We start from the raw sequence: 27,261 nt of genomic DNA, 5'->3' as shown, positions 1-27,261 counted from the left end.
TCAAGGAGTTTATACGTTTTATTCAGTCTTTATACTGTAGACATGTAGAACATATCTGCGTTTGTGCATCAGTGTCTGTAATTTGTGCTGTTTAATTCGTATCTGACATAAAGGATCCACCACAAATACCATTAACTTAAGTGAATTATATGGCAATAATCAACAATACGCTTTTACACAAATAACTTTATTTTTGTATTGTTTCAATATGTGTTGACACAAACTACTTATTTGAATTTTTCATTGATACAACAAGGCATTGAGTTGCTAGAAAATGTTTTTTTTTTGGGGGGGGGGGCTTTTTTTTATTGCAAAACTTGTACAAACATACAAAAACAGGGAAGCGAGACATAAAAACACTCCAACAAGAGGCAATCATAAAAAAAATTAAATCCAAAAATATATTCTGGATTTGCATGTCAAATTATAGTATTATGGATACATAAAGGTGCAAAAATAAACTATTATTATTATAAACTATTATTACTATTTAACTTTTAATTATTATTATTATTACTTTTACGTTTTAAAATGTTAACTTTTTAAACAAATAAACACATTCTCTTTCTAAATCTCTCAGAACAACAAGCAAGCAGCTTGATGCTGGAATGATGCACCGCCTCCTTCCAAGGGGTGTTTCCAGACCTGACCAATCAAATCCACTTACAAGCCCATATAATCACACAGCTCCATAAGAAAAGGCTGCTGCATAGTGCGAAGGCTGTGGAAGTGTGCAGACTAACAAGTGGTTTATTTTTTTCTATCTAATAAGTGCTTTATATTAAAATTCGCCATGTCCTTTGTAACTCTCAATAATGGAGCTAAAATGCCAATTGTAGGACTGGGAACATGGAGGGTGAGTATTCACTTTCTCTCTGTCTTTTTTCTTCAGTAGAGTATCATTCTGAATGGTTTTATTTTTTTTCCTTAGCTGTTGCTTCTTTTGCTGTTTACCATTGAAACACTAGTTGTTGTTGTAATTAAATAATGTTTTTCAGGTTTTATTTTTCATTTTAGAGATTTTATAATAATTGCAAAGTCTATCAAGATTTCATAAATGTTGAAACCTGCTCCAGTCTGCTCCAGGTGAGGTTACAGAGGCCGTGAAGGCAGCCATTCTGGCTGGCTACCGCCACATCGACGGGGCCCATGTCTATGAAAATGAGAATGAAGTCGGGGACGGAGTCGATGCCATGATTAACCAAGGAGTGGTGAAGAGAGAGGACCTATTCATAGTCAGCAAGGTACAAGCACATGTAAAAATTGTATCTGAGGCACATGACAGGAGTTATGGTCTCACAAGGAAAATCATGTGAAATAGAATTTCACACAGCATCAAATCATGTCACAGATCATACACAGGGCATTTGTATAACATGCATTATGTGTGTTGTAACGCACTGTTACATCATGCTCTGAAATTCAAGTCAAGTTACTGAAATGCAAATCGTGGTTTAACTATTGAACTTGTAGAAATGTGCTTAACAAATACATCATTTGAAAGGGGATTTGGCTGTAATTTAAAATCCTGCATTTTTTAAAGCTGTGGTGCACTTACCATGAGAAACACTTGGTAAGAGGAGCCTGTGAGAAGACCCTAAGTGACCTAAAACTGGACTACGTTGATCTCTACCTAATGCACTTTCCCATGGGAACTAAGGTAGTACTAATAAGTATATAATAGTATAAAACTAATAACAGTATGTTAATTGCTTGTATTTTCTGTGCAATATATATATATATATGCTTATGTGTGTATCAAAATTGGCAGCCTGGGAAGGAGTTTTTCCCATTTGATAAAGATGGCAAAGTGATTCCAGACAACAGCAACTTTCTAGAAACATGGGAGGTAATATACAGTATAATAAAAACAAAATTAATTTGATACTTGTGTAACTTAAATTTGATCATGATAAAAGAAAAATTACTAATTATTAAATGTTAGTGTTCATTTCTACTCACAAAGGCAATGGAAGAGTTAGTGGATGCTGGCTTGGTCAAGGCCATCGGTGTGTCCAACTTCAACCGGGATCAGATCGAGAGAATCCTGAATAAACCAGGACTCAAATACAAACCTGCCAATAATCAGGTATTGTGTCGCTTGCAATAAATCTTGAAACAGATTAAGACTTTGTAGTTCGTTGGTGCCAAAATCTTTCTGCTGCTTCTCACATCCAGATCGAGTGCCATCCATATCTGACTCAGGAGAAGCTGATTAGCTATTGTCAGTCCAATGGCATTACAGTCACTGCATACAGTCCTCTGGGTTCCCCAACCAGACCATGGTAAGTATTCCCATTCGATTGTTAATTAACATATATAGATATAGTGAGATGGCTATACAATATTTCATATAGATTTGACTTTCTTTAGGGCACAGGCAGGTGAGCCATCACTGCTGGAGGACCCAAAGATCAAAGCCATTGCAGATAAGCATGGTAAAACCACAGCACAGGTAGGTATAAACTTGCGTTTTTTATTAGTTAGGATTTGCTGACTAAGTCCATGTTATGTATCCATCAACTTTGATGTACAATGCTTTACCTGTCGGCTGAATGCAAGATGACCCTTGTAATATTAGCTAGCTTTCATAACACACTTTTACACGCGTTCCTCCATAATGTGACATGCTTAGCATTGAACTTTCTTTCCAGGTTCTAATCCGCTTCCACATGCAGAGGAATGTTGTGGTCATTCCCAAATCTGTAAACCCTAAGAGAATCAAGGAGAATTTTGAGGTATTTCCATTTTAATTAAACCAAGTGTGTTCTACATGTTGCACAAGCTCTCCAGATAAGCTATTTTCAGATATGGTCAATATATACATATATTATTAAGATTTAGGTATTTTGTCCTTACAGGTCTTTGATTTTGAGCTGAGTAAAGAAGAGATGAACACCATACTAAGTTTTAACAGAAACTGGAGAGCTTTTATGCTGGAATGGTGAGTCACTGTTATGCAAATTTGCAGTGGACTTTGTATGCATTTATGTAATGTTTGATATCTAAATTGCCTTTTTATTGCAGGGCCTCCAATCATAAGGATTATCCATTAAATGCAGAATACTAAGGCTTTAATAAATCCAGTTTTTAACTGCAGTTTGAAGTAAATATGATTTTCATTCAAGCATTTATTCAAGTGTAATAAAGCCATTTGAGGGACGGAATGTGGTTAAATGTTTGAGTAAAGGTTAGGTGAGTTGTTAAAGACATGAGAAAGACTTTCCACACATTCAAAAACCTAAGCCAGAGAGCTGTTTGACAGAGCTTTATTTGGATTCTTAAAGCATACATCAATACAATAAACATGAGCTGCTCTTGCGAACTGGAAGTGCTTCTGTTGTCATATTATGAAAATAAGGAGTGTGTGTACAATACTTCCATGTTTATGGGCAAAAAAAAATGAAGATTCATTTGAAGTATAGCTTCTGCTGTAACAAGACTTGCTTGACAATCCAAACCAGCAAGCCACATATCAGTTGCAGGACGTTTCTCAGTAACTGATTCATAATTGAAAATGAAGAGCCTTTTTCACATTGATCAATGGCAAAAACAACATCCTGGGAACAAGGGATTTGTTTTCTTTAAACAGCATTTTTCGCGATGTCTTCTTTTTAATACTCTGTATTAAATGGGTAGTCCTTGTGCTTCAAACCCCTGCATTGATAGAAGAAAGCATTACGTTAAAAGATTAATAAATTATAATTTCATAAAAATAACTTTTTTAGTAAAACCAGGGTTCCCACTCCATTTTCCAGTTGTTTGTGATTATTCTATAGAGACTGCACACAGTAACAGCTATTTCTAGTACATTAGACGAAGTAAAGAAAATTGAAGGAAATCGAGACATAAGGTTAAAGGAATGAAGTGAGTTTATGATTAAAATAAGAATATATTCAGGTGGGCACAGAAAAACACAACTTAATTCAAATGGAAAAAAGTTTTAATACCCCATTGACAGATATCTGTTCTTGTTTCAGGCATTACTTTATTGAATAATTTATTATTTAATACGGTTTAATTTTGTTCATGTTGTATATTTAATTTGCACCTCAAGTACATGCATCTTGCTTAAGGCTGTTTAGATATTTTTATTGGAAAACAAAAATACTGAAGATATTAATTTTTTCCAGTGCATGCAACTTTTAATGGCATGACATCATTAATTTAAATCTTTCTGCTCTGATTCAAGTCATTTTAATCCTTAATTTGAGAAAGTGCAAAGTAAAAGAAAGACCTGGGAAACTCTCATTTATACTGACTATATTTCTCTGACTTTATTTTTCCAAGCATTTATTAAATTCCATTACACTTCTAAAATGCCATGCTGGCCATAACCTGGGAAGCCTGTGAAACTTACTCACCAATGCATTGGACAAGCCCTGTAGTCCTTGTTGAAGCCCAAAATGGTCTTCATGTCCTCCTCGCTCAATTCAAAATCAAAGACCTTTTGGTGTAGAAAAAATATAAAGAAAATAAATAAATAATTAATAGTTCAACATATTTAGACAGTACTAGAAACACTATGATTCCAAGACCTTACAAACAGCAAGACTTCTGCAGATGAACTTACTTGAAAGTTCTCTTGAATACGTTGAGGTGTGACAGACTTAGGGATGACGATCACATTCCTCTGAATGGGGAAGCGGATGAGGACCTGTACATTGGATGTCAAAAAGACATTTTTCTATGGCTCATTAACAAGCTTTGACATATGCAGGGTGGCAGTTTCCTCACCTGGGCGGAAGTCTTTTTGTACTTCTCTGCAATGGCCTTGATGTTTGGGTCATCAAGCAGTGAGGGATCTTCAGGTTTAGCCCTAAGTTTGAGACAAGGTTCCAAGGTTGTTCATTGAAACCATATATAAAGTCACCAGCTGCACCTTGAACCTTCATAGCAAATAAATGTCACATGCAACAAAGCTACAGCATGTGGGAACAGCAGCCTACCATGGTCTGTCAGGAGAACCCAGAGGACTGTATGCAGTGACCGTAATGCCTTTGGACTGACAGTAGCTAACCAACTTCTCCTGAGTCAGATAGGGGTGGCACTCAATCTGAAGAAGAAAACAACAAAAACATTCATATTTTTTCTAACTTGTTTATACACACAGAGATTAGAAATAATTTTAATGTTTTTAATGAATTGCTTATGCTCACCAAGGCTGCATTTATTTAATCAAAATATCTGAACAAAAATACAGTAAATAATAATAATTGTAAAAAAAAATATTATAATCAGTAACCGGCAAAAAAAAAAAAAAAATGATGATCTGTCCAAAAATCCTGATTTCGTGCTCAAGAAATATTTCTTAATATTATTTATATTGAAAACAGTTGTTCTACTTATATACTTAATATTTTTGGATTTTACTTTAAATTTAAATCTTCTGTAACAATGAAAGGCCTTACAGTCACTTATGATCAATTTAATATGTCCTTGCCTTGCTGAATAAAAGTATTCATTGCTTTTCAAAACTCTTTCAGACCCCAAATAGTTATTTTACAGTACTTAAAAAAATACATTGATATAATATTTACATTTTTATTATATATAATTTCCATTCCATATTTCAGATTATTCAAACGTAAAACAAACTGCACAGCACTTCCTGTTACAAAGCATTAAGCCTGCGGATCACAATGCAAGCAGTGTCCTAATGACATTTTAATCCGACATTCAGGCGAATAAATGCATCTGCCCTTGACAAGTAGCAGGAAATTAAAGGAGCAATTGAATTACATGGTTGCTGGAGGCAAAATGCTGGTCATTAGATAAATATTGACCTTTCTTGGTCCATCTGTAATTGTTAAATGAAACCCCACTGATGTTATATCATACCGACCTGATTGGTGGCTGGTTTGTACTTGAGTCCTGGTTTATTCATGATGGCTTCGATTTGTTCTCGATTAAAGTTGGAGATGCCAATTGCCTTGACCAAGCCAGCATCCACTAACTCCTCCATGGCCTGCAGCACAATTATTATGACATAATTATAGTTACTTAATTAGAGCTAAAACTATTAGCAAATATAAACTGGAATTGCAATGGAAAGCTATTATAATTCGTGCAGTAATATGTAAAACAAATTAATTTAAAAAATGAATGTGAATGGTAACTTCACAATCAAATCCATGTCCTCATACCTCCCAGGTGTCCAAGAAATTGGTGTCATCACCAATGGCTAACCCTTCACTGTCCAATGGGAACTGATCAGGCCCAGACTGAAAAGCAATGACGAATAATACATCAATGAATACAATGAGATCTTAGCTTTCATTGTGGATATCAACACTGAATGCTACCCATGAATGACAAGACAGACAAGACTTTAGAGTAGATGTTTCTAAGAAATGTCTAATAAATCACCTTAAAGCCCATTGGCCAGTGAACCAGGTAAAGATCAAGGTAGTCCAGTTTCAGGTCACTTAAAGTCTTCTGACAAGCTCCTTTCACTAAGGCCTTCTCGTGAAAGGTGCACCAGAGCTGTGAAACAAAAATACAAGCCATTCATTTGTTTTCATTCATCACAAAACTACTTGGTCTTCCACTTCTTAAATACAAATCTTGAGCTTAATGGTGCCAGCTGACATACCTTACTGACCACAAAGAGTTCTTCTCTTTTAACCACACCATCTTTTATCATGGCCTGAATTCCCTCTCCGACCTCGGTTTCATTGTTGTACACCGCGGCACCATCGATGTGTCTGTACCCCGCAGCGATGGCTGCCTTCACAGCCTCTGCCACTTTACCTGGAGGAGACTGGAGGGAAAACAACAGAGTATAACCACCAAAAGGGATAGGACAACAATTTGAGTGGAAAGGAAAACAGAAATGATAGGAAAGGAAAATAGGAAAAACAAGGGAAAGTAAAATAATGGAAAGATAAAAAGCACAAAAAAAACTGAAATCAAGAGGGAAATGAAATGACAGGAAAAGAGAAGAAAATCAAAATAAATGAAATAGTTAACTGCTGAAGACAAAAACAGCTGATTTTGTGTTTTAATTTTTGCCCCACTATGATTGTACTACATATGGAAAAGAACAAAGTTCGTTCTTCATTAGTCACTTTAGTATAAATTCTCCTCTCAGAATCTCATCTTATAGATCAAACAAAGGACGTAGTGAATGTTATCAATTAATTGCCACCCTACAGTCTGGTACATTTGCTTACTCAGTCACTATGACCAAACTACTTTATCTAGTTTATACATTTTTATTTATTGTTAAATAGTTTATTTATAATCAATTTAAATCGTTAAACAGCCTTTCAACTGTTCATATCCGTCTCTGCAACTTCTCTCCTCTGTCTGAACTACACCCCATGTTTCATTTCGCACTTTATGCAGACTCATTATTACTGTGCAACTTGAATTCACTATTTTGATAGCGGGGTCAAGTTGGTTTTGTTTTCGATATTCGTGACACATTCAGCGGTAAACGCCAGTAACTCCAAAACGAATTGCCTTAAAAAAATCTAAGCAGTGTGACCGCCAAAAGGACAAAGCTGATCATGTTTCACATCCTTCTTTTTCTATATTTTCCCTCGATATAATAAGCACGGCCCCGTGCAAGCCGTGGCAATGTGCAAAAAGCCGGGAGAGAACGCTCTCAGCAGAGCCTTCAGTTAGGGACCGTGGGGAAATTGCAAACTTTCTTCGTTTTTTGCTATAGCTCAGTAGGTGTTTTTGTAATAGCTTTTTAGATAAAGGGCATATAGACATGAAACCAGTGTCAATCAATAGTGGGGGACAGTGGACATTTTAACAACCTTTCTTTTTAACACTACTGGTAGAAAAGGGAATTGCATGTCCAAAATTAACTTTCTTTTTGTAATAACTTTCTACAGAAGGAAGATAGAGAGATGAAACCAGTGTCAATCAATAGAGGGAGAGAGTGGACATTTTTCACATCCTTTCATTTTACCCCAAGTGGCTGATAAGGGAATTGCATGTCCAAATTTAACCACCTTTTTGTAATAACTTTCTACAGCAGGGACACAGAGACATGAAACCAGAGTCAATGAATAGAGGGCGACAGTTGTCATTTTTCACAACCTTTCATTTTACCCCTACTGGTAAAAACGGTAATTGCATGTCCAAAATTAACCTTCGTTTTGTAATAACTTTCTACAGCAAAGAGACAGATACATGAAACCAGTTTCAATCAATAGTGGGAGACAGTGGACATTTTTCACAACCTTTCTTTTTACCCCTACTGGTAAAAGAAGGGAATTGCATGTCCAAAATGAACCTTCTTTTTGTAATAACTTTCTACAGCAGGGAGACAGAGACATGAAACCACTGTCAATCAATAGAGGGGGACAGTGGACATTTTTCACAACCTTTTTTTTACCCCCTACTGGTAAAAAAGGGAATTGCATGTCCAAAATTAACCTTCTTTTTGTAATAACTTTCTACAGCAGGGAGACAGAGACATGAAACCAGTGTCAATCAATAGAGGGAGAGAGTGGACATTTTTCACAACCTTTCATTTTACCCCAAGTGGCTGATTAGGGAACTGCATGTCCAAAATTATCATTCTTTTTGTAATAACTTTCTACAGCAGGGAGACAGAGACATAAAACCACTGTCAATCAATAGAGGGGGAGAGTTGACATTTTTCACAACCTTTCTTTTTACCCCTACTGGTAAAAAAGGGAATTGCATGTCCAAAATAAACCTTCTTTTTGTAATAACTTTCTACAGCAGTGAGACAGACACATGAAACCAGTCTCAATCAGTAGAGGGAGAGAGTGGACATTTTTCACAACCTTTCGTTTTACCCCAAGTGGCTTATTAGGGAATTGCATGTCCAAAATTAACCTTCTTTTTGTAATAACTTTCTACAGCAGGGAGACAGAGACATGAAACCAGTGTCAATCAATAGAGGGGGACAGTGGACATTTTTCACATCCTTTCTTTTTACCCCTACTGGTAGAAAAGGGAATTGCATGTCCAAAACTGACATTCTTTTTGTAATAACTTTCTACAGCAGGGAGACAGAGACATGAAACCACTGTCAATCAATAGAGGGGGAGAGTGGACATTTTTCACAACCTTTTTTTTTTACCCCCTACTGGTAAAAAAGGGAATTGCATGTCCAAAATTATCCTTATTTTTGTAATAACTTTCTACAGCAGGGAGACAGAGACATGAAACCAGTGTCAATCAATAGAGGGAGAGAGTGGACATTTTTCACAACCTTTCATTTTATCCCAAGTGGCTGATAAGGGAATTGCATGTCCAAATTTAACCACCTTTTTGTAATAACTTTCTACAGCAGGGACACAGAGACATGAAACCAGTGTCAATGAATAGAGGGCAACAGTTGTCATTTTAACAACCTTTCATTTTACCCCTACTGGTAAAAACGGTAATTGCATGTCCAAAATTAACCTTCGTTTTGTAATAACTTTCTACAGCAGGGAGACAGAGACATGAAACCACTGTCAATCAATAGAGGGGGACAGTGGACATTTTTCACAACCTTTTTTTTACCCCCTACTGGTAAAAAAGGGAATTGCATGTCCAAAATTAACCTTCTTTTTGTAATAACTTTCTACAGCAGGGAGACAGAGACATGAAACCAGTGTCAATCAATAGAGGGAGAGAGTGGACATTTTTCACAACCTTTCATTTTACCCCAAGTGGCTGATTAGGGAACTGCATGTCCAAAATTATCATTCTTTTTGTAATAACTTTCTACAGCAGGGAGACAGAGACATAAAACCACTGTCAATCAATAGAGGGGGAGAGTTGACATTTTTCACAACCTTTCTTTTTACCCCTACTGGTAAAAAAGGGAATTGCATGTCCAAAATAAACCTTCTTTTTGTAATAACTTTCTACAGCAGTGAGACAGACACATGAAACCAGTCTCAATCAGTAGAGGGAGAGAGTGGACATTTTTCACAACCTTTCGTTTTACCCCAAGTGGCTTATTAGGGAATTGCATGTCCAAAATTAACCTTCTTTTTGTAATAACTTTCTACAGCAGGGAGACAGAGACATGAAACCAGTGTCAATCAATAGAGGGGGACAGTGGACATTTTTCACATCCTTTCTTTTTACCCCTACTGGTAGAAAAGGGAATTGCATGTCCAAAACTGACATTCTTTTTGTAATAACTTTCTACAGCAGGGAGACAGAGACATGAAACCACTGTCAATCAATAGAGGGGGAGACTGGACATTTTTCACAACCTTTTTTTTACCCCCTACTGGTAAAAAAGGGAATTGCATGTCCAAAATTAACCTTATTTTTGTAATAACTTTCTACAGCAGGGAGACAGAGACATGAAACCAGTGTCAATCAATAGAGGGAGAGAGTGGACATTTTTCACAACCTTTCATTTTATCCCAAGTGGCTGATAAGGGATTTGCATGTCCAAATTTAACCACCTTTTTGTAATAACTTTCTACAGCAGGGACACAGAGACATGAAACCAGTGTCAATGAATAGAGGGCGACAGTTGTCATTTTTCACAACCTTTCATTTTACCCCTACTGGTAAAAACGGTAATTGCATGTCCAAAATTAACCTTCGTTTTGTAATAACTTTCTACAGCAAAGAGACAGATACATGAAACCAGTTTCAATCAATAGTGGGAGACAGTGGACATTTTTCACAACCTTTCTTTTTACCCCTACTGGTAAAAGAAGGGAATTGCATGTCCAAAATGAACCTTCTTTTTGTAATAACTTTCTACAGCAGGGAGACAGAGACATGAAACCACTGTCAATCAATAGAGGGGGACAGTGGACATTTTTCACAACCTTTTTTTTACCCCCTACTGGTAAAAAAAGGGAATTGCATGTCCAAAATTAACCTTCTTTTTGTAATAACTTTCTACAGCAGGGAGACAGAGACATGAAACCAGTGTCAATCAATAGAGGGGGACAGTGGACATTTTTCACATCCTTTCTTTTTACCCCTACTGGTAGAAAAGGGAATTGCATGTCCAAAACTGACATTCTTTTTGTAATAACTTTCTACAGCAGGGAGACAGAGACATGAAACCACTGTCAATCAATAGAGGGGGAGACTGGACATTTTTCACAACCTTTTTTTTACCCCCTACTGGTAAAAAAGGGAATTGCATGTCCAAAATTAACCTTATTTTTGTAATAACTTTCTACAGCAGGGAGACAGAGACATGAAACCAGTGTCAATCAATAGAGGGAGAGAGTGGACATTTTTCACAACCTTTCATTTTATCCCAAGTGGCTGATAAGGGATTTGCATGTCCAAATTTAACCACCTTTTTGTAATAACTTTCTACAGCAGGGACACAGAGACATGAAACCAGTGTCAATGAATAGAGGGCGACAGTTGTCATTTTTCACAACCTTTCATTTTACCCCTACTGGTAAAAACGGTAATTGCATGTCCAAAATTAACCTTCGTTTTGTAATAACTTTCTACAGCAAAGAGACAGATACATGAAACCAGTTTCAATCAATAGTGGGAGACAGTGGACATTTTTCACAACCTTTCTTTTTACCCCTACTGGTAAAAGAAGGGAATTGCATGTCCAAAATGAACCTTCTTTTTGTAATAACTTTCTACAGCAGGGAGACAGAGACATGAAACCACTGTCAATCAATAGAGGGGGACAGTGGACATTTTTCACAACCTTTTTTTTACCCCCTACTGGTAAAAAAAGGGAATTGCATGTCCAAAATTAACCTTCTTTTTGTAATAACTTTCTACAGCAGGGAGACAGAGACATGAAACCAGTGTCAATCAATAGAGGGAGAGAGTGGACATTTTTCACAACCTTTCATTTTACCCCAAGTGGCTGATTAGGGAACTGCATGTCCAAAATTATCATTCTTTTTGTAATAACTTTCTACAGCAGGGAGACAGAGACATAAAACCACTGTCAATCAATAGAGGGGGAGAGTTGACATTTTTCACAACCTTTCTTTTTACCCCTACTGGTAAAAAAGGGAATTGCATGTCCAAAATAAACCTTTTTGTAATAACTTTCTACAGCAGTGAGACAGACACATGAAACCAGTCTCAATCAGTAGAGGGAGAGAGTGGACATTTTTCACAACCTTTCGTTTTACCCCAAGTGGCTTATTAGGGAATTGCATGTCCAAAATTAACCTTCTTTTTGTAATAATTTTCTACAGCAGGGAGACAGAGACATGAAACCAGTGTCAATCAATAGAGGGGGACAGTGGACATTTTTCACATCCTTTCTTTTTACCCCTACTGGTAGAAAAGGGAATTGCATGTCCAAAACTGACATTCTTTTTGTAATAACTTTCTACAGCAGGGAGACAGAGACATGAAACCACTGTCAATCAATAGAGGGGGAGAGTGGACATTTTTCACAACCTTTTTTTTACCCCCTACTGGTAAAAAAGGGAATTGCATGTCCAAAATTATCCTTATTTTTGTAATAACTTTCTACAGCAGGGAGACAGAGACATGAAACCAGTGTCAATCAATAGAGGGAGAGAGTGGACATTTTTCACAACCTTTCATTTTATCCCAAGTGGCTGATTAGGGAACTACATGTCCAAAATTATCTTCTTTCTGTAATAACTTTCTACAGCAGGGAGACAGAGACATGAAACCACTGTCAATCAATAGAGGGGGACAGTGGACATTTTTCACAACCTTTTTTTTACCCCCTACTGGTAAAAAAGGGAATTGCATGTCCAAAATTAACCTTCTTTTTGTAATAACTTTCTACAGCAGGGAGACAGAGACATGAAACCAGTGTCAATCAATAGAGGGAGAGAGTGGACATTTTTCACAACCTTTCATTTTATCCCAAGTGGCTGATTAGGGAACTACATGTCCAAAATTATCTTCTTTTTGTAATAACTTTCTACAGCAGGGAGACAAGAGACATGAAACCAGTGTCAATCAAGAGAGGAGGAGAGTGGACATTTTTCACAACCTTTCGTTTTACCCCTACTGGTAGAAAAGGGAATTGCATGTCCAAAATTAACTTTCTTTTTGTAATAACTTTCTACAGCAGGGAGACAGAGACACGAAACCAGTGTCAATCAATAGAGGGGGATAGTGGACATTTTTCACAACCTTTCTTTTTACCCCTACTGGTAAAAAAGGGAATTGCATGTCCAAAATAAACCTCCTTTTTGTAATAACTTTCTACAGCAGGAAGATAGAGACATGAAACCAGTGTCAATCAATAGAGGGAGAGAGTGGACATTTTTCACAACCTTTCATTTTATCCCAAGTGGCTGATTAGGGAACTACATGTCCAAAATTATCCTTCTTTTTGTAATAACTTTCTACAGCAGGGAGACAGAGACATGAAACCACTGTCAATCAAGAGAGGAGGAGAGTGGACATTTTTCACAACCTTTCGTTTTACCCCTACTGGTAGAAAAGGGAATTGCATGTCCAAAATTAACTTTCTTTTTGTAATAACTTTCTACAGCAGGGAGACAGAGACATGAAACCAGTGTCAATCAGTAGAGAGAGAGAGTGGACATGTTTCACAACCTTTCTTTTTACCTCTACTGGTAAAAAAGGGAATTGCATGTCCAAAATGAACCTTCTTTTTGTAATAACTTTCTACAGCAGGGAGACAAAGACATTAAACCACTGTCAATCAATAGAGGGGGACAGTGGAGATTTTTCACAACCTTTTTTTTACCCCTACTGGCAAAAAAGGGAATTGCATGTCCAAAATTAACATTCTTTTTGTAATAATTTTCTACAGCAGGGAGACAGAGATATGAAACCAGTGTCAATCAATAGAGGGAGAGAGTGGACATTTTTCACAACCTTTCATTTTATTAGAGAATTAGAGAATTGCATGTTCAAAATAAAAATAAAAATAAAAATTATTTGCTTGTGTTCATGTGAAGAAAGAAAGTCATAAACATCTGGGATGACAGAGGTCAGTAAATGGTGATTTTCATTTATGGGTGAACTATCCCTTTGAAGGTCAGGGCGTGGTAGAAACGGAGCTGTGGAGAAAAAAAAAGGTTCTGGGTCCAAGTGCAGGGAATAAATTACTTTTTAATAAATGAGAACAAAAAGGCCAACAAGACAAAACAAAACAGAAACAAATCACGGAGACAAGAGCAGATGCAGCCAAGATGCAAAAACACGAGTATCCAGGAACACTTACAAATCACAATTTGCATTACACAATTAATACAGCCTGTGAGTGGATGAAACAGCTGTGCGGAATGAAGGTAATGAGTCCGGGAGCAACTAAACAATAATGAGGTAACAAGGTGGGTGGGATCAGAAAAAGAGAGGAGAGAGCAGATGGCACCAAACAAACACAACACTCACAGAAGACAGTGACAGAAAGACATAAGACTGTGACAGAAGAGCAAGATGTGATGGAGAGGCTAGAAATATATTCGAAACAGAATACAAGAATGTGTTCAATTAATGAGTAGAGTCATAGAATTAATACAAACAATGTTAACGTTTTTAAAGTCCACTTTATTTGTGTTGTCTATTCAGCGTCACTGTCTAAAAGGACAATTGATCTTTTCGATTTTTATTTTGGGCATTTATAGTTTTTTCCTAGCAAATATTGATAAATTGTTATTTGTGACTAATTAGATTCATGAGAAAAAAGTCCCACAAAAATATTAATAGTATTTAAATTTTCATCACAGATTTTATTTGCACTATTTTGTGCATTCAGTTTATCATAGCTAATGGCTCTATCAAAACAACAAATAATGAATAAACTTTTTTTGCGGGGGAAACGCAACTTTTGCTGCCTCAAGTAAAATTACTCAAGTATTTTACACCTCTGTTAATATGTGCTTACTACTAATAAATGGCTAATATTCTATAAATATGCATACTTATAAGCAACTAGTTAATAGACTCTGAAATATAGTGTTACTAATTATTTTAATTAATTACATGTATTTAATTTGCATGAGTGAATAGTTACTTTATTTTATTGTGGTTTGGTTACTACATATTACTAATAAAGTGTTTTACTTGAAACATGGTGATGGTAATTCTTAAGATCTTAAACTTTTAAAGAACCTTATATTTTGTAGTTTCACACTGAAGCTAGGTTGTAGAAAAAGGTGCACATAGGAGAAGATTCAGAAGGTATTTATTCCACATGACATAGGAAAAGGGTATCCACAGATAGCAGTCATGAGGTCCAAAACATTACCCAACAAAGTCAAAATAAAAAGGACAAGAACGTAACGTAGACAGAACAAATGAAATAATTAGCAACACCACAGGTGAACTTATGTAATCAAAATGTAAGACAAAATATAGGTCAAATGACAAAGTATGAAAGACAGACGTCCAAACTAACAAAATTGTGATAAGTAGAGTTAAGAGTTCATTATGCTTTATGCTTATAAAAACATAAAGGATAGACATAAACCATACACTGTTGACACAATGACAGGAGTAATGTGTAAATACACAAAGTATATGCCAGGTGCATGTGGATGGGATAAACTCCACAAATTCCAAGTATTTGTTATTATTATACTTCACCATCATGTTGCTTTACTTCACTTCACTACATATAGCACAATCCTTGTCAACAATGTATGGTTTTATGTCTATGCAATTACAAATAAAGGTACCTGAAAAGAAATGTTATGAGACAACATTAAAATACATCTTTCTGATTTAGTGGATAGAACATGCTATCCACTTATAAAGAACACTATTTATATGTACCTATTTTATATTTAATTTTATATCTATTTAATGTACAGTACAGACCAAAAGTTTGGACACACCTTTTCATTCAAAGAGTTTTCTTTATTTTCATGATAATTGAAGATTCACATTGAAGGCATCAAAACTATGAATTAACAAATGTGGAATTATATATGGAATTATATACATAACAAAATATTGTGAAAATATGTCATATTCTAGGTTCTTCAAAGTAGCCACCTTTTGCTTTGATTACTGCTTTGCACACTCTTGGCATTCTCTTGATGACCTTCAAGAGGTAGTCACCTGAAATGGTCTTCCAACAGTCTTGAAGGAGTTCCCCGAGAGATGCTTAGCACTTGTTGGCATTTTGCCTTCTGTCTGCGGTCCAGCTCACCCCTAAACAATCTCGATTGGGTTCAGGTGCGGTGAGTGTGGAGGCCAGGTCATCTGGCGCAGCACCCCATCACTCTCCTTCTTGCTCAAATAGCCCTTGATGCCTTCAGTGTGACTCTACAATTTTCATAGTCATGAAAATAAAGAAAACTCTTTGTATGAGAAGGTGTGTCCAAACTTTTGGTCTGTACTGTAAGTATATATGCATACATTTATTTGATGTATTAACAATGTAGAGATTAAAAATAACAGTACTACTTAACCAGTAGTACAAGTATACATAACTATAAGTAAGTTTTATAGTTCTCCATGAGCTAATGTACAGAGAAATGTGTATTTATAAAAGTTGTTAAAGTAAACAAAACATTGTTTTTGTCTTTACATATCACCTAATTGAACTATTTTGATTTGCTGTGCACTATTTGTATAAACACTTTTAACGTATTAACAGTTAAGATACTATTTTATCATAAATTAAATATTGCAATTGATTTCAAATCACTATATTACTGTATTGTCGTATTACAATTATTTACAAAATTTTATTTCCTCAAGTACTGGGTATAGAATATATGACAAGAAATAGCTTATTATTGATATTATTTTGATCATGATATGACAATCTTTGTATTCTTGTCATTAATGGCCATTTCAGTTTGATGAAAAGATGCATTCATACGGACATAATTGCAAAGTTCATGGATCATACTGAAGCAAAATTACAGTGATTTTTTTTTTTTTTTAGCACTCCCTTTTTGGCAGAACTGTGGTGTTTTTTGGTGTATGTTTAAAAGCCTGGATTTTACATTCCGCACATTTAGGTCAACTTGCAATCCCGCATCGCCATTTAATTAACTAGTATCTTCCTGATGCTTAAAATTCTACATTGTTTTAATAATTATTTTCTCATGACAGATTAATGAATGAACGGTCTATAAGAACAAATTCAAAGATCAAAGATGTATTTGGCACCTGACTGTCTGTGCACATTTTTTTATGAATTATGATCTTCCTGCTAGTAAATCTATCCATCTACCTCTCTTACTGTAACCATACGCTCAACTATACAGTGGTGGAAAAAATTATTAGAACACTATAATTGTCAGAAGCTTTAAATTGTTTATAGACAGTAATCTACAGTATGTCTTTATCTGTAGCTGTCAGTAGAAAATTTCAGCGTACAATCCAATCACCAAACACATGGCAGTTGCTTCAATGCATTTAGGGGTGTGGTCCTGGTCAAGACAATCTCCTGAACTCCAAACTGAATGTCAGAATGGGAAAGAAAGGTGATTTACGCAATTTTGAGCGTGGCATGGTTGTTGGTGTCAGACGGGCCAGTCTGAGTATTTCACAATCTGCTCAGTTACTGGGATTTTCACGTTCAACCATTTCTAGGGTTTACAAAGAATGGTGTGAAAAGGGAAAAACATCCAGTATGCGGCTGTCCTGTGGGCGAAAATGCCTTGTTGATGCTAGAGGTCAGAGGAGAATGGGCCGACGGATTCAAGCTGATAGAAGAGCAACTTTGACTGAAATAACCACTCGTTACAACCGAGGTATGCAGCAAAGCATTTGTGAAGCCACAACACACACAACCTTGAGGCGGATGGGCTACAACAGCAGAAGACCCCACCGGGTACCATTCATCTCCACTACAAATAGAAAAAATAGGCTACAATTTGCACGAGCTCACCAAAATTGGACGGTTGAAGACTGGAAAAATGTTGCCTGGTCTGATGAGTCTCGATTTCTGTTGAGACATTCAGATGGTAGAGTCAGAATTTGGCGTAAACAGAATGAGAACATGGATCCATCATGCCTTGTTACCACTGTGCAGGCTGGTGGTGTTGGTGTAATGGTGTGGGGGATGTTTTCTTGGAACACTTTAGGCCCCTTAGTGCCAATTGGGCATCGTTTAAATGCCACTGCCTACCTGAGCATTGTTTCTGACCATGTCCATTCCTTTATTACCACCATCCTCTGATGGCTACTTCCAGCAGGATAATGCACCATATCACAAAGCTTGAATCATTTCAAATTGGTTTCTTGAACATGACAATGAGTTGACTGTACTAAAATGGCCCCAGAGTCACCAAATCTCAACCCAATAGAGCATCTTTGGTATGTGGTGGAACGGGAGCTTTGTGCCCTGGATGTGCATCCCACAAATCTCTATCAACTGTAAGATGCTATCCTATCAATATGGGCCAACATTTATAAAGAATGCTTTCAGCACCTTATTGAATCAATGCCACATAGAATTAAGGCAGTTCTGAAGATGGAAGGGGGTCAAACACAGTATTAGTATGGTGTTCCTAATAATCCTTTAGGTTAGTGTCTGTCTGTCTGTCTATCTGTTTGTCGATACACTGGTCGGTCTGTCTGTCTGTCTGACCAAATGGTTAAAATAAAACTTTGATTTGTGATTGTGCCGATAATTAGTATGCAGTTAATACAGAAATGACTTTACATCAAATATTAAGTAGTATTTTGTATTAGGTCAATACAGATCAAAAGGTTTTATTATTTTTACTGTTTGTTCAATTGTCTATATTTCAATTTGATGATTTTAAGCTGAAATTACTATTAATATCTTAATAATGGAGTAATAAAAGAATGAATTACAGTTTATTTTTAACTTAATATGTTGTCACGCTGCCTGGTCTCTGTTTCCCTGAGTCTCCACTAGTGGTCTCATTTCCCCATAGGCACCTCACCGCAGGCACTACAATTCCCACAAAGCCTTGTCCCTTCATCACAGTAATTGCACTCCTGTCAATTGCACTCAGGTGTCTTCACTTGATAGTCATTACCCTGCCTATATTAACCGGTCTGTTTCTGTTTGTTTTCATGGAGTCCTTTCTTTCCGTCACCCAGTTTCCTCGCCTTACGAGTTTCAACTCCTGTTCCTGTTCCTGTTCCTGTTTGTTTGTTTGGATGGATTTTTGGTTTTGACCCCTGCTTGTTGGATTCTGAATTTGGATTACACATTAAACTCACAGTGCGTTTGGATCTCTTGTCTCCTGTGTTTCCCTACATATGTTCAATATAATTAAAAATTAAGTTTACTTGTGACAATTTTTATTTCCACTAGATTCAGTGCAGCAACTGTGAAAAATGGTACCACTCTGTCTGTCTCGGAATGATTAAAAAAGAGGTACAAAAATGGAAGACGAGAAAGTGATTGTGTGTTTTCTAAAAGTAAAAAGTACTTTACAAGTGTAGGTGTTAAAATATATTGTTTACTCTTGAATGTTTTTTTTTTTGTTGTTGTTTTTTGTTTTGATCAGCTCCTTATAAATGTTAAAATCAGTAAATTTTAAAATCAGGATAAATTTCTGATCAGTGTATAAATACCAGTTCAGTCAAAAAGGCTATTGTACTGTTGGCTGTTGTCGTTTCAAATTAGTTAACAGTATTAACAGGTTCATTCTGCATTACATAAATTTCATAATTGTCAGGATGTAAATAAGGTACAATTTGTAAATGCAACTACCTTATGCAACAGTAAGGATTAAATGTGAGGTTGTGTAAGTTGATCACTGTCTCCCTCTATTAACTGACACTGCTTTTACATCTCCCTGGTGGAAAATGCCATTACTAAATTAAAGCACAAAATGATTCAAGCTGCAATGACGAGCCCAAGTAACTAGGTGTGCATGCATTGATATTAACCATTTGGCAGTCTGGTTTTAAGGGTTACAGCAATGAAATGGTTAAACACCATGCACACAGACAACAAAATATAAACCTTTGATAATGGTTTACAATAAGGTTTAAAGGAACACTCCCCTTTTTTTGGAAATATGCTCATTCTCCAACTCCCCCAGAGTTAATAAGTTGAGTTTTACTGCAGTGATATCACTGCAATGGCTGCGCTCATGTTATGGCTGCACCGTTCCTTCATTATTACACCAGAATGAGTATAGTTTTTAATCATATCGCCCTAGAAAATCACAACTTTACATTTTCCACCGGTCTTAGTAAAAAATATAACTACAAAAGAGGAAAGTTTTAAATAGGAAAAATATCCATACTCTTTGGTCATTTCTGAATGCCATGCTGCTGGTCTCAAAACCTGATATCGGCTGAATGGATTAAAAAATGGTATAAACTGGGAGTTTGAGAATGAGCCTATTTCCAAAAAAGTGGAATGTTCCTTTAATATGTTAACAGTACTTAACTGTGCATGTTAACTTGAACAATATGTTTTATAGTATTAATTCTATAATTACATACTAAAAATACATTATTGACTTTCATTTGTGTATCTGTTAACATAAGTTAATGTACCGTGAATCAACATGAACAAAAATAAATCAAGTAACATTAAAACATTAAAAGATTGATAAATATTGTTCATATTCAGTTAATGTATAGTAATGCATTAAATAGTGTTAACAAATTAGACCTATTTTTAAAATACTACCAAAACTTGTAATTATGTAAAAACATTATTTAAATTATTTTAATGATCTAGTAGTGCAGAAATAATACTATACTTACAGTACATACTAATAATAAATTAATAAGTACAAATAATGTGTTGCAAAAAAAAAAAAAAAAAACTACTGAAAGTTAATGAATATAACTAAATAAAAATTTCTGTCGTAATGTTAAAGTATGTTTTGATCAACCAGTATGTTGAATCAAAACTGTTAAAGAAAAGTCATTAAGGGGTAAAAATAAAGGTTGTGAAAAATGTCCACTGTCCCCCTCTATTGATTGACACTGGTTTCATGTCTGTGTCTCCCTGCTGTAGAAAGTTATTACAAAAAGAAGGTTAATTTTGGACATGCAATTCCCTTTTCTACCAGTAGGGGTAAAAAGAAAGGTTGTGAAAAATGTCCACTGTCCCCCTTTATTGATTGACAGTTGTTTCATGTCTCTGTCTCACTGCTATAGAAAGTTATTACAAAAAGAAGGTTAATTTGGGACATGCAGTTCCCTAATCTGCCACTTGGGGTAAAATGAAAGGTTGTGAAAAATGTCCACTGTCCCCCTCTATTGATTGACAGTGGTTTCATGTCTCTGTCTCCCTGCTGTAGAAAGTTATTACAAAAGGAAAGTTAGTTTTGGACATGTAATTCCCCTTTCTACCAGTAGGGGTAAAAAGAAAGGTTGTGAAAAATCTCCACTGTCCCCCTTTATTGATTGACACGTGTTTCATATCTCTGTCTCACTGCTATAGAAAGTTATTACAAAAAGAAGGTTAGTTTTGGACATGCAATTCCCTTTTTTACCAGTAGGGGTAAAAAGAAAGGTTGTAAAAAATGTCCACTGTCCCCCTCTATTGATTGACAGTGGTTTCATGTCTCTGTCTCCCTGCTGTAGAAAGTTATTACAAAAATAAGGATAATTTTGGACATGCAATTCCATAATAAGCCACTTGGGGTAAAACGAAAGGTTGTGAAAAATGTCCACTCTCCCCCTCTATTGATTGACACTGGTTTCATGTCTCTGTCTCTCTGCTTAAGAAAGTTATTACAAAAAGAATGTCAATTTTGGACATGCAATTCCCTTTTCTACCAGTAGGGGTAAAAAGAAAGGTTGTAAAAAATGTCCACTGTCCCCCTCTATTGATTGACAGTGGTTTCATGTCTCTGTCTCCCTGCTGTAGAAAGTTATTACAAAAATAAGGATAATTTTGGACATGCAATTCCATAATAAGCCACTTGGGGTAAAAAGAAAGGTTGTGAAAAATGTCCACTGTCCCCCTCTATTGATTGACACTGGTTTCATGTCTCTGTCTCACTGCTGCAGAAAGATATTGCAAAAAGAAGGTTAATTTTGGACATGCAATTCCCTATTCAGCCACTTGGGGTAAAATGAAAGGATGTGAAAAATATCCACTCTCTCTTTCTATTGATTGACACTGGTTTAATGTGTCTATCTTCATGCTGTAGAAAGTTATTACAAAAAGAAGGTTAATTTTGGACATGCAATTCCCTTTCCTAGCAGTAGGGGTAAAAAGAAAGGTTGTGAAAAAATGTCCACTCTCTCCCTCTATTGATTGACACTGGTTTCATGTCTCTGTCTCCCTGCTGTAGAAAGTTATTACAAAAAGAAAGTTAATTTTGGACATACAATTCCCTAATAAGCCACTTGGGGTAAAACAAAAGTTTGTGAAAAATGGCCATTGTCCCCTTCTATTGATTAACAGTTGTTTCATGTGTCTGTCTCCCTGCTGTAGAAAGTTATTACAAAAAGAAGGTTAATTTTGGACATGCAATTCCCTTTTTTACCAGTAGGGGTAAAAAGAAAGGTTGTGAAAAATGTCCACTCTCGCCCTCTATTGATTGACAGTGGTTTTATGTCTCTGTCTCCCTGCTGTAGAAAGTTATTACAAAAAGAATGATAATTTTGGACATGCAGTTCCCTAATCAGCCACTTGGGGTAAAATGAAAGGTTGTGAAAAATGTCCACTCTCTCCCTCTATTGATTGACAGTGGTTTCATGTCTCTGTCTCCCTGCTGTAGAAAGTTATTACAAAAAGAATGTACATTTTGGACATGCAATTCCCTTTTCTACCAGTAGGGGTAAAAAGAAAGGTTGTGAAAAATGTCCACTCTCCCCCTCTATTGATTAACAGTGGTTTCATGTCTCTGTCTCCCTGCTGTAGAAAGTTATTACAAAAAGAATGATAATTTTGGACATGCAGTTCCCTAATCAGCCACTTGGAGTAAAATGAAAGGTTGTGAAAAATGTCTACTCTCTCCCGCTATTGATTGACACTGGTTTCATGTCTCTGTCTCCCTGCTGTAGAAAGTTAGTACAAAAATAAGGATAATTTTGGACATGCAATTCCCTAATAAGCCACTTGGGGTAAAACGAAAGGTTGTGAAAAATGTCCACCCTCCCCCTCTATTGATTGACACTGGTTTCGTGTCTATGTCTCCCTGCTGTAGAAAGTTATTACAAAAAGATTGTCAATTTTGGACATGCAATTCCCTTTTCTACCAGTAGGGGTAAAAAGAAAGGTTTTGAAAAATGTCCACTTTCCCCTTCTATTGACTGCCAGTGGTTTCATGTCTCTGTCTCCCTGCTGTAGAAAGTTATTACAAAAAGAAGGTTAATTTTGGACATGCAATTCCCTTTTCGACCAGTAGGGGTAAAAAGAAAGGTTGTGAAAAATGTCCACTCTCCCCCTCTATTGATTAACAGTGGTTTCATGTCTCTGTCTCCCTGCTGTAGAAAGTTATTACAAAAAGAATGATAGTTTTGGACATGCAGTTCCCTAATCAGCCACTTGGAGTAAAATGAAAGGTTGTGAAAAATGTCCACTCTCTCCCGCTATTGATTGACACTGGTTTCATGTCTCTGTCTCCCTGCTGTAGAAAGTTATTACAAAAAGAAGGTTAATTTTGGACATGCAATTCCCTTTTCTACCAGTAGGGGTAAAATTCAGGGTTGTGAAAAATGTCCACTCTCTCCCTCTACTGATTGACACTGGTTTCATGTGTCTGTCTCACTGCTGTAGAAAGTTATTACAAAAAGAAGGTTTATTTTGGACATGCAATTCCCTTTTTTACCAGTAGGGGTAAAAAGAAAGGTTGTGAAAAATGTCAACTCTCCCCCTCTATTGATTGACAGTGGTTTTATGTCTCTGTCTCCCTGCTGTAGAAAGTTATTACAAAAAGAATGATAATTTTGGACATGCAGTTCCCTAATCAGCCACTTGGGGTAAAATGAAAGGTTGTGAAAAATGTCCACTCTCTCCCTCTATTGATTGACACTGGTTTCATGTCTCTGTCTCCCTGCTGTAGAAAGTTATTACAAAAAGAAGGTTAATTTTGGACATGCAATTCCCTTTTCTACCAGTAGGGGTAAAATTCAGGGTTGAGAAAAATGTCCACTCTCTCCCTCTACTGATTGACACTGGTTTCATGTGTCTGTCTCATTGCTGTAGAAAGTTATTACAAAAATAAGGTTTATTTTGGACATGCAATTCCCTTTTATACCAGTAGGGGTAAAAAGAAAGGTTGTGAAAAATGTCCACTGTCCCCTTCTATTGATTGACAGTGGTTTCATGTCTCTGTCTCCCTGCTGTAGAAAGTTATTACAAAAAGAATGTTAATTTTGGACATGCAATTCCCTTTTCTACCAGTAGGGGTAAAATTCAGGGTTGTGAAAAATGTCCACTCTCTCCCTCTACTGATTGACACTGGTTTCATGTGTCTGTCTCACTGCTGTAGAAAGTTATTACAAAAATAAGGTTCATTTTGGACATGCAATTCCCTTTTTTACCAGTAGGGGTAAAAAGAAAGGTTGTGAAAAATGTCAACTCTCCCCCTCTATTGATTGACAGTGGTTTTATGTCTCTGTCTCCCTGCTGTAGAAAGTTATTACAAAAAGAATGATAATTTTGGACATGCAGTTCCCTAATCAGCCACTTGGGGTAAAATGAAAGGTTGTGAAAAATGTCCACTCTCTCCCTCTATTGATTGACACTGGTTTCATGTCTCTGTCTCCCTGCTGTAGAAAGTTATTACAAAAAGAAGGTTAATTTTGGACATGCAATTCCCTTTTTTACCAGTAGGGGGTAAAAAAAAAAAGTTTGTGAAAAATGTCCACTGTCCCCCTCTATGGATTGACAGTGGTTTCATGTCTCTGTCTCCCTGCTGTAGAAAGTTATTACAAAAAGAAGGTTAATTTTGGACATGCAATTCCCTTTTTTACCAGTAGGGGTAAAAAGAAAGGTTGTGAAAAATGTCCACTGTCTCCCACTATTGATTGACACTGGTTTCATGTATCTGTCTCTTTGCTGTAGAAAGTTATTACAAAACGAAGGTTAATTTTGGACATGCAATTACCTTTTTTACCAGTAGGGGTAAAATGAAAGGTTGTGAAAAATGACAACTGTCGCCCTCTATTCATTGACACTGGTTTCATGTCTCTGTGTCCCTGCTGTAGAAAGTTATTACAAAAAGGTGGTTAAATTTGGACATGCAATTCCTTTATCAGCCACTTGGGGTAAAATTAAAGGATGTGAAAAATGTCCACTGTCCGCCACTATTGATTGACACTCGTTTCATGTCTCTGTCTCGCTGCTGTAGAAAGTTATTACAAAAATAAGGATAATTTTGGACATGCAATTCCCTTTTCTACCAGTAGGGGTAAAATTCAGGATTGTGAAAAATGTCCACTCTCTCCCTCTACTGATTGACACTGGTTTCATGTGTCTGTCTCACTGCTGTAGAAAGTTATTACAAAAAGAAGGTTTATTTTGGACATGCAATTCCCTTTTTTAAAAGTAGGGGTAAAAAGAAAGGTTGTGAAAAATGTCCACTGTCCCCTTCTATTGATTGACAGTGGTTTCATGTCTCTGTCTCCCTGCTGTAGAAAGTTATTACAAAAAGAAGGTTAATTTTGGACATGCAATTCCCTTTTTTACCAGTAGGGGGTAAAAAAAAGGTTGTGAAAAATGTCCACTCTCTCCCTCTACTGATTGACACTGGTTTCATGTGTCTGTCTCACTTCTGTAGAAAGTTATTACAAAAAGAAGGTTTATTTTGGACATGCAATTCCCTTTTTTACCAGTAGGGGTAAAAAGAAAGGTTGTGAAAAATGTCAACTCTCCCCCTCTATTGATTGACAGTGGTTTCATGTCTCTGTCTCCCTGCTGTAGAAAGTTATTACAAAAAAAATGATAATTTTGGACATGCAGTTCCCTAATCAGCCACTTGGGGTAAAATGACAGGTTGTGAAAAATGTCCACTCTCTCCCTCTATTGATTGACACTGGTTTCATGTCTCTGTCTCCCTGCTGTAGAAAGTTATTACGAAATGAAGGTTCATTTTGGATATGCAATTCCCTTTTTTTACCAGTAGGGTTAAAAAGAAAGGTTGTGAAAAATGTCCACTGTCTCCCACTATTGATTGACACTGGTTTCATGTATCTGTCTCTTTGCTGTAGAAAGTTATTACAAAACGAAGGTTAATTTTGGACATGCAATTACCTTTTTTACCAGTAGGGGTAAAATGAAAGGTTGTGAAAAATGACAACTGTTGCCCTCTATTCATTGACACTGGTTTCATGTCTCTGTGTCCCTGCTGTAGAAAGTTATTACAAAAAGGTGGTTAAATTTGGACATGCAATTCCTTTATCAGCCACTTGGGGTAAAATTAAAGGATGTGAAAAATGTCTACTGTCCGCCACTATTGATTGACACTCGTTTCATGTCTCTGTCTCCCTGCTGTAGAAAGTTATTACAAAAATAAGGATAATTTTGGACATGCAATTCCCTAATAAGCCACTTGGGGTAAAACGAAAGGTTGTGAAAAATGTCCACTCTCCCCCTCTATTGATTGACACTGGTTTCGTGTCTATGTCTCCCTGCTGTAGAAAGTTATTACAAAAAGAATGTAAATTTTGGACATGCAATTCCCTTTTCTACCAGTAGGGGTTAAATGAAAGGTTGTGAAAAATGACAACTGTCGCCCTCTATTCATTGACACTGGTTTCATGTCTATATGCCCTTTATCTAAAAAGCTATTACAAAAACACCTACTGAGCTATAGCAAAAAACGAAGAAAGTTTGCACTTTCCCCACGGTCCCTAACTGAAGGCTCTGCTGAGAGCGTTCTCTCCCGGCTTTTTGCACATTGCCACGGCTTGCACGGGGCCGTGCTTATTATATCGAGGGAAAATATAGAAAAAGAAGGATGTGAAACATGATCAGCTTTGCCCTTTTGGCGGTCACACTGCTTAGATTTTTTTAGGGCAATTCGTTTTAGAGTTATTGGAGTTTACCGCTGAATGTGTCACGAATATCGAAAACAAAACCAACTTGACCCCGCTTATTTAGATAGTGTATTTTTCTTTCCTTTTACTTCTTATTTAACTTCTGCATGCATTTTAAAAACTTTTGGCCAAGAATTCTCCATGCAACGTGCTAGCTAAATTAATGCACTTATGTAATATAACACGCTCACAGAAGTTACGAGACCATACGTTACCTTCCACGTGCCCAGTCCGACTATGGGCATATCTGCCCCGGTATTGAGCTTTACAGACGTTGCCATGGTGAAAGAGAGATTAAGCACGAGCTATTTCAACACAACAGTTCCAAACTCTAGTGCCTGTGTGCAGAGGATGAGGTGAAGGAGTTCACACAGGTGCTGCTCTGGATCGATTGCTCTGGCCTGAACGACGTAGCGAGTCAAGCGAGTTGCGACGTATGCTGACGTCATTGAACAT

At 36.5% G+C, this 27,261-nt stretch overlaps 2 protein-coding genes across 2 annotated transcripts; one reads left to right on the top strand and one right to left on the bottom strand.

Moving 5' to 3' along the window:
• The first annotated feature begins 688 nt into the window (after positions 1 to 688).
• LOC127975436 (aldo-keto reductase family 1 member B1-like) lies at positions 689 to 3,331 on the top strand. The gene is made up of 10 exons (XM_052579488.1): positions 689 to 856; positions 1,077 to 1,244; positions 1,544 to 1,660; positions 1,772 to 1,849; positions 1,967 to 2,089; positions 2,179 to 2,285; positions 2,374 to 2,455; positions 2,655 to 2,738; positions 2,862 to 2,944; positions 3,028 to 3,331. The coding sequence occupies exons 1-10, from the start codon at positions 794 to 796 to the stop codon at positions 3,068 to 3,070; spliced, it is 948 nt and encodes a 315-aa protein (XP_052435448.1). The 5' UTR covers positions 689 to 793; the 3' UTR covers positions 3,071 to 3,331.
• Positions 3,254 to 27,261, bottom strand: LOC127975428 (aldo-keto reductase family 1 member B1-like). Its single transcript, XM_052579476.1, has 10 exons — positions 27,021 to 27,261; positions 6,596 to 6,763; positions 6,370 to 6,486; positions 6,147 to 6,224; positions 5,846 to 5,968; positions 4,950 to 5,056; positions 4,738 to 4,819; positions 4,574 to 4,657; positions 4,365 to 4,447; positions 3,254 to 3,657 (listed from the first exon to the last, which is right to left on the bottom strand). The coding sequence occupies exons 1-10, from the start codon at positions 27,084 to 27,086 to the stop codon at positions 3,615 to 3,617; spliced, it is 951 nt and encodes a 316-aa protein (XP_052435436.1). The 5' UTR covers positions 27,087 to 27,261; the 3' UTR covers positions 3,254 to 3,614.

This window comes from Carassius gibelio, chromosome A4, assembly GCF_023724105.1.
Source record: "Carassius gibelio isolate Cgi1373 ecotype wild population from Czech Republic chromosome A4, carGib1.2-hapl.c, whole genome shotgun sequence".
Lineage (NCBI taxonomy): Eukaryota > Metazoa > Chordata > Actinopteri > Cypriniformes > Cyprinidae > Carassius > Carassius gibelio.
This window is presented reverse-complemented; position numbering and strand designations above follow the sequence as displayed.

Coding starts and splice junctions, on each gene's coding strand:
- LOC127975436 (XM_052579488.1), top strand. CDS start 794: ATGTCCTTTGTAACTCTCAATAATGGAGCTAAAATGCCAATTGTAGGA. Junction 2,456..2,654: donor ATGGTAAAACCACAGCACAG/GTAGGTATAAAC, acceptor CTTTCTTTCCAG/GTTCTAATCCGCTTCCACAT. Junction 2,945..3,027: donor AGAGCTTTTATGCTGGAATG/GTGAGTCACTGT, acceptor TTTTTATTGCAG/GGCCTCCAATCATAAGGATT.
- LOC127975428 (XM_052579476.1), bottom strand. CDS start 27,086: ATGGCAACGTCTGTAAAGCTCAATACCGGGGCAGATATGCCCATAGTC. Junction 6,487..6,595: donor AACTCTTTGTGGTCAGTAAG/GTATGTCAGCTG, acceptor TTTGTTTCACAG/CTCTGGTGCACCTTTCACGA. Junction 4,820..4,949: donor GGTTCTCCTGACAGACCATG/GTAGGCTGCTGT, acceptor TCTCAAACTTAG/GGCTAAACCTGAAGATCCCT.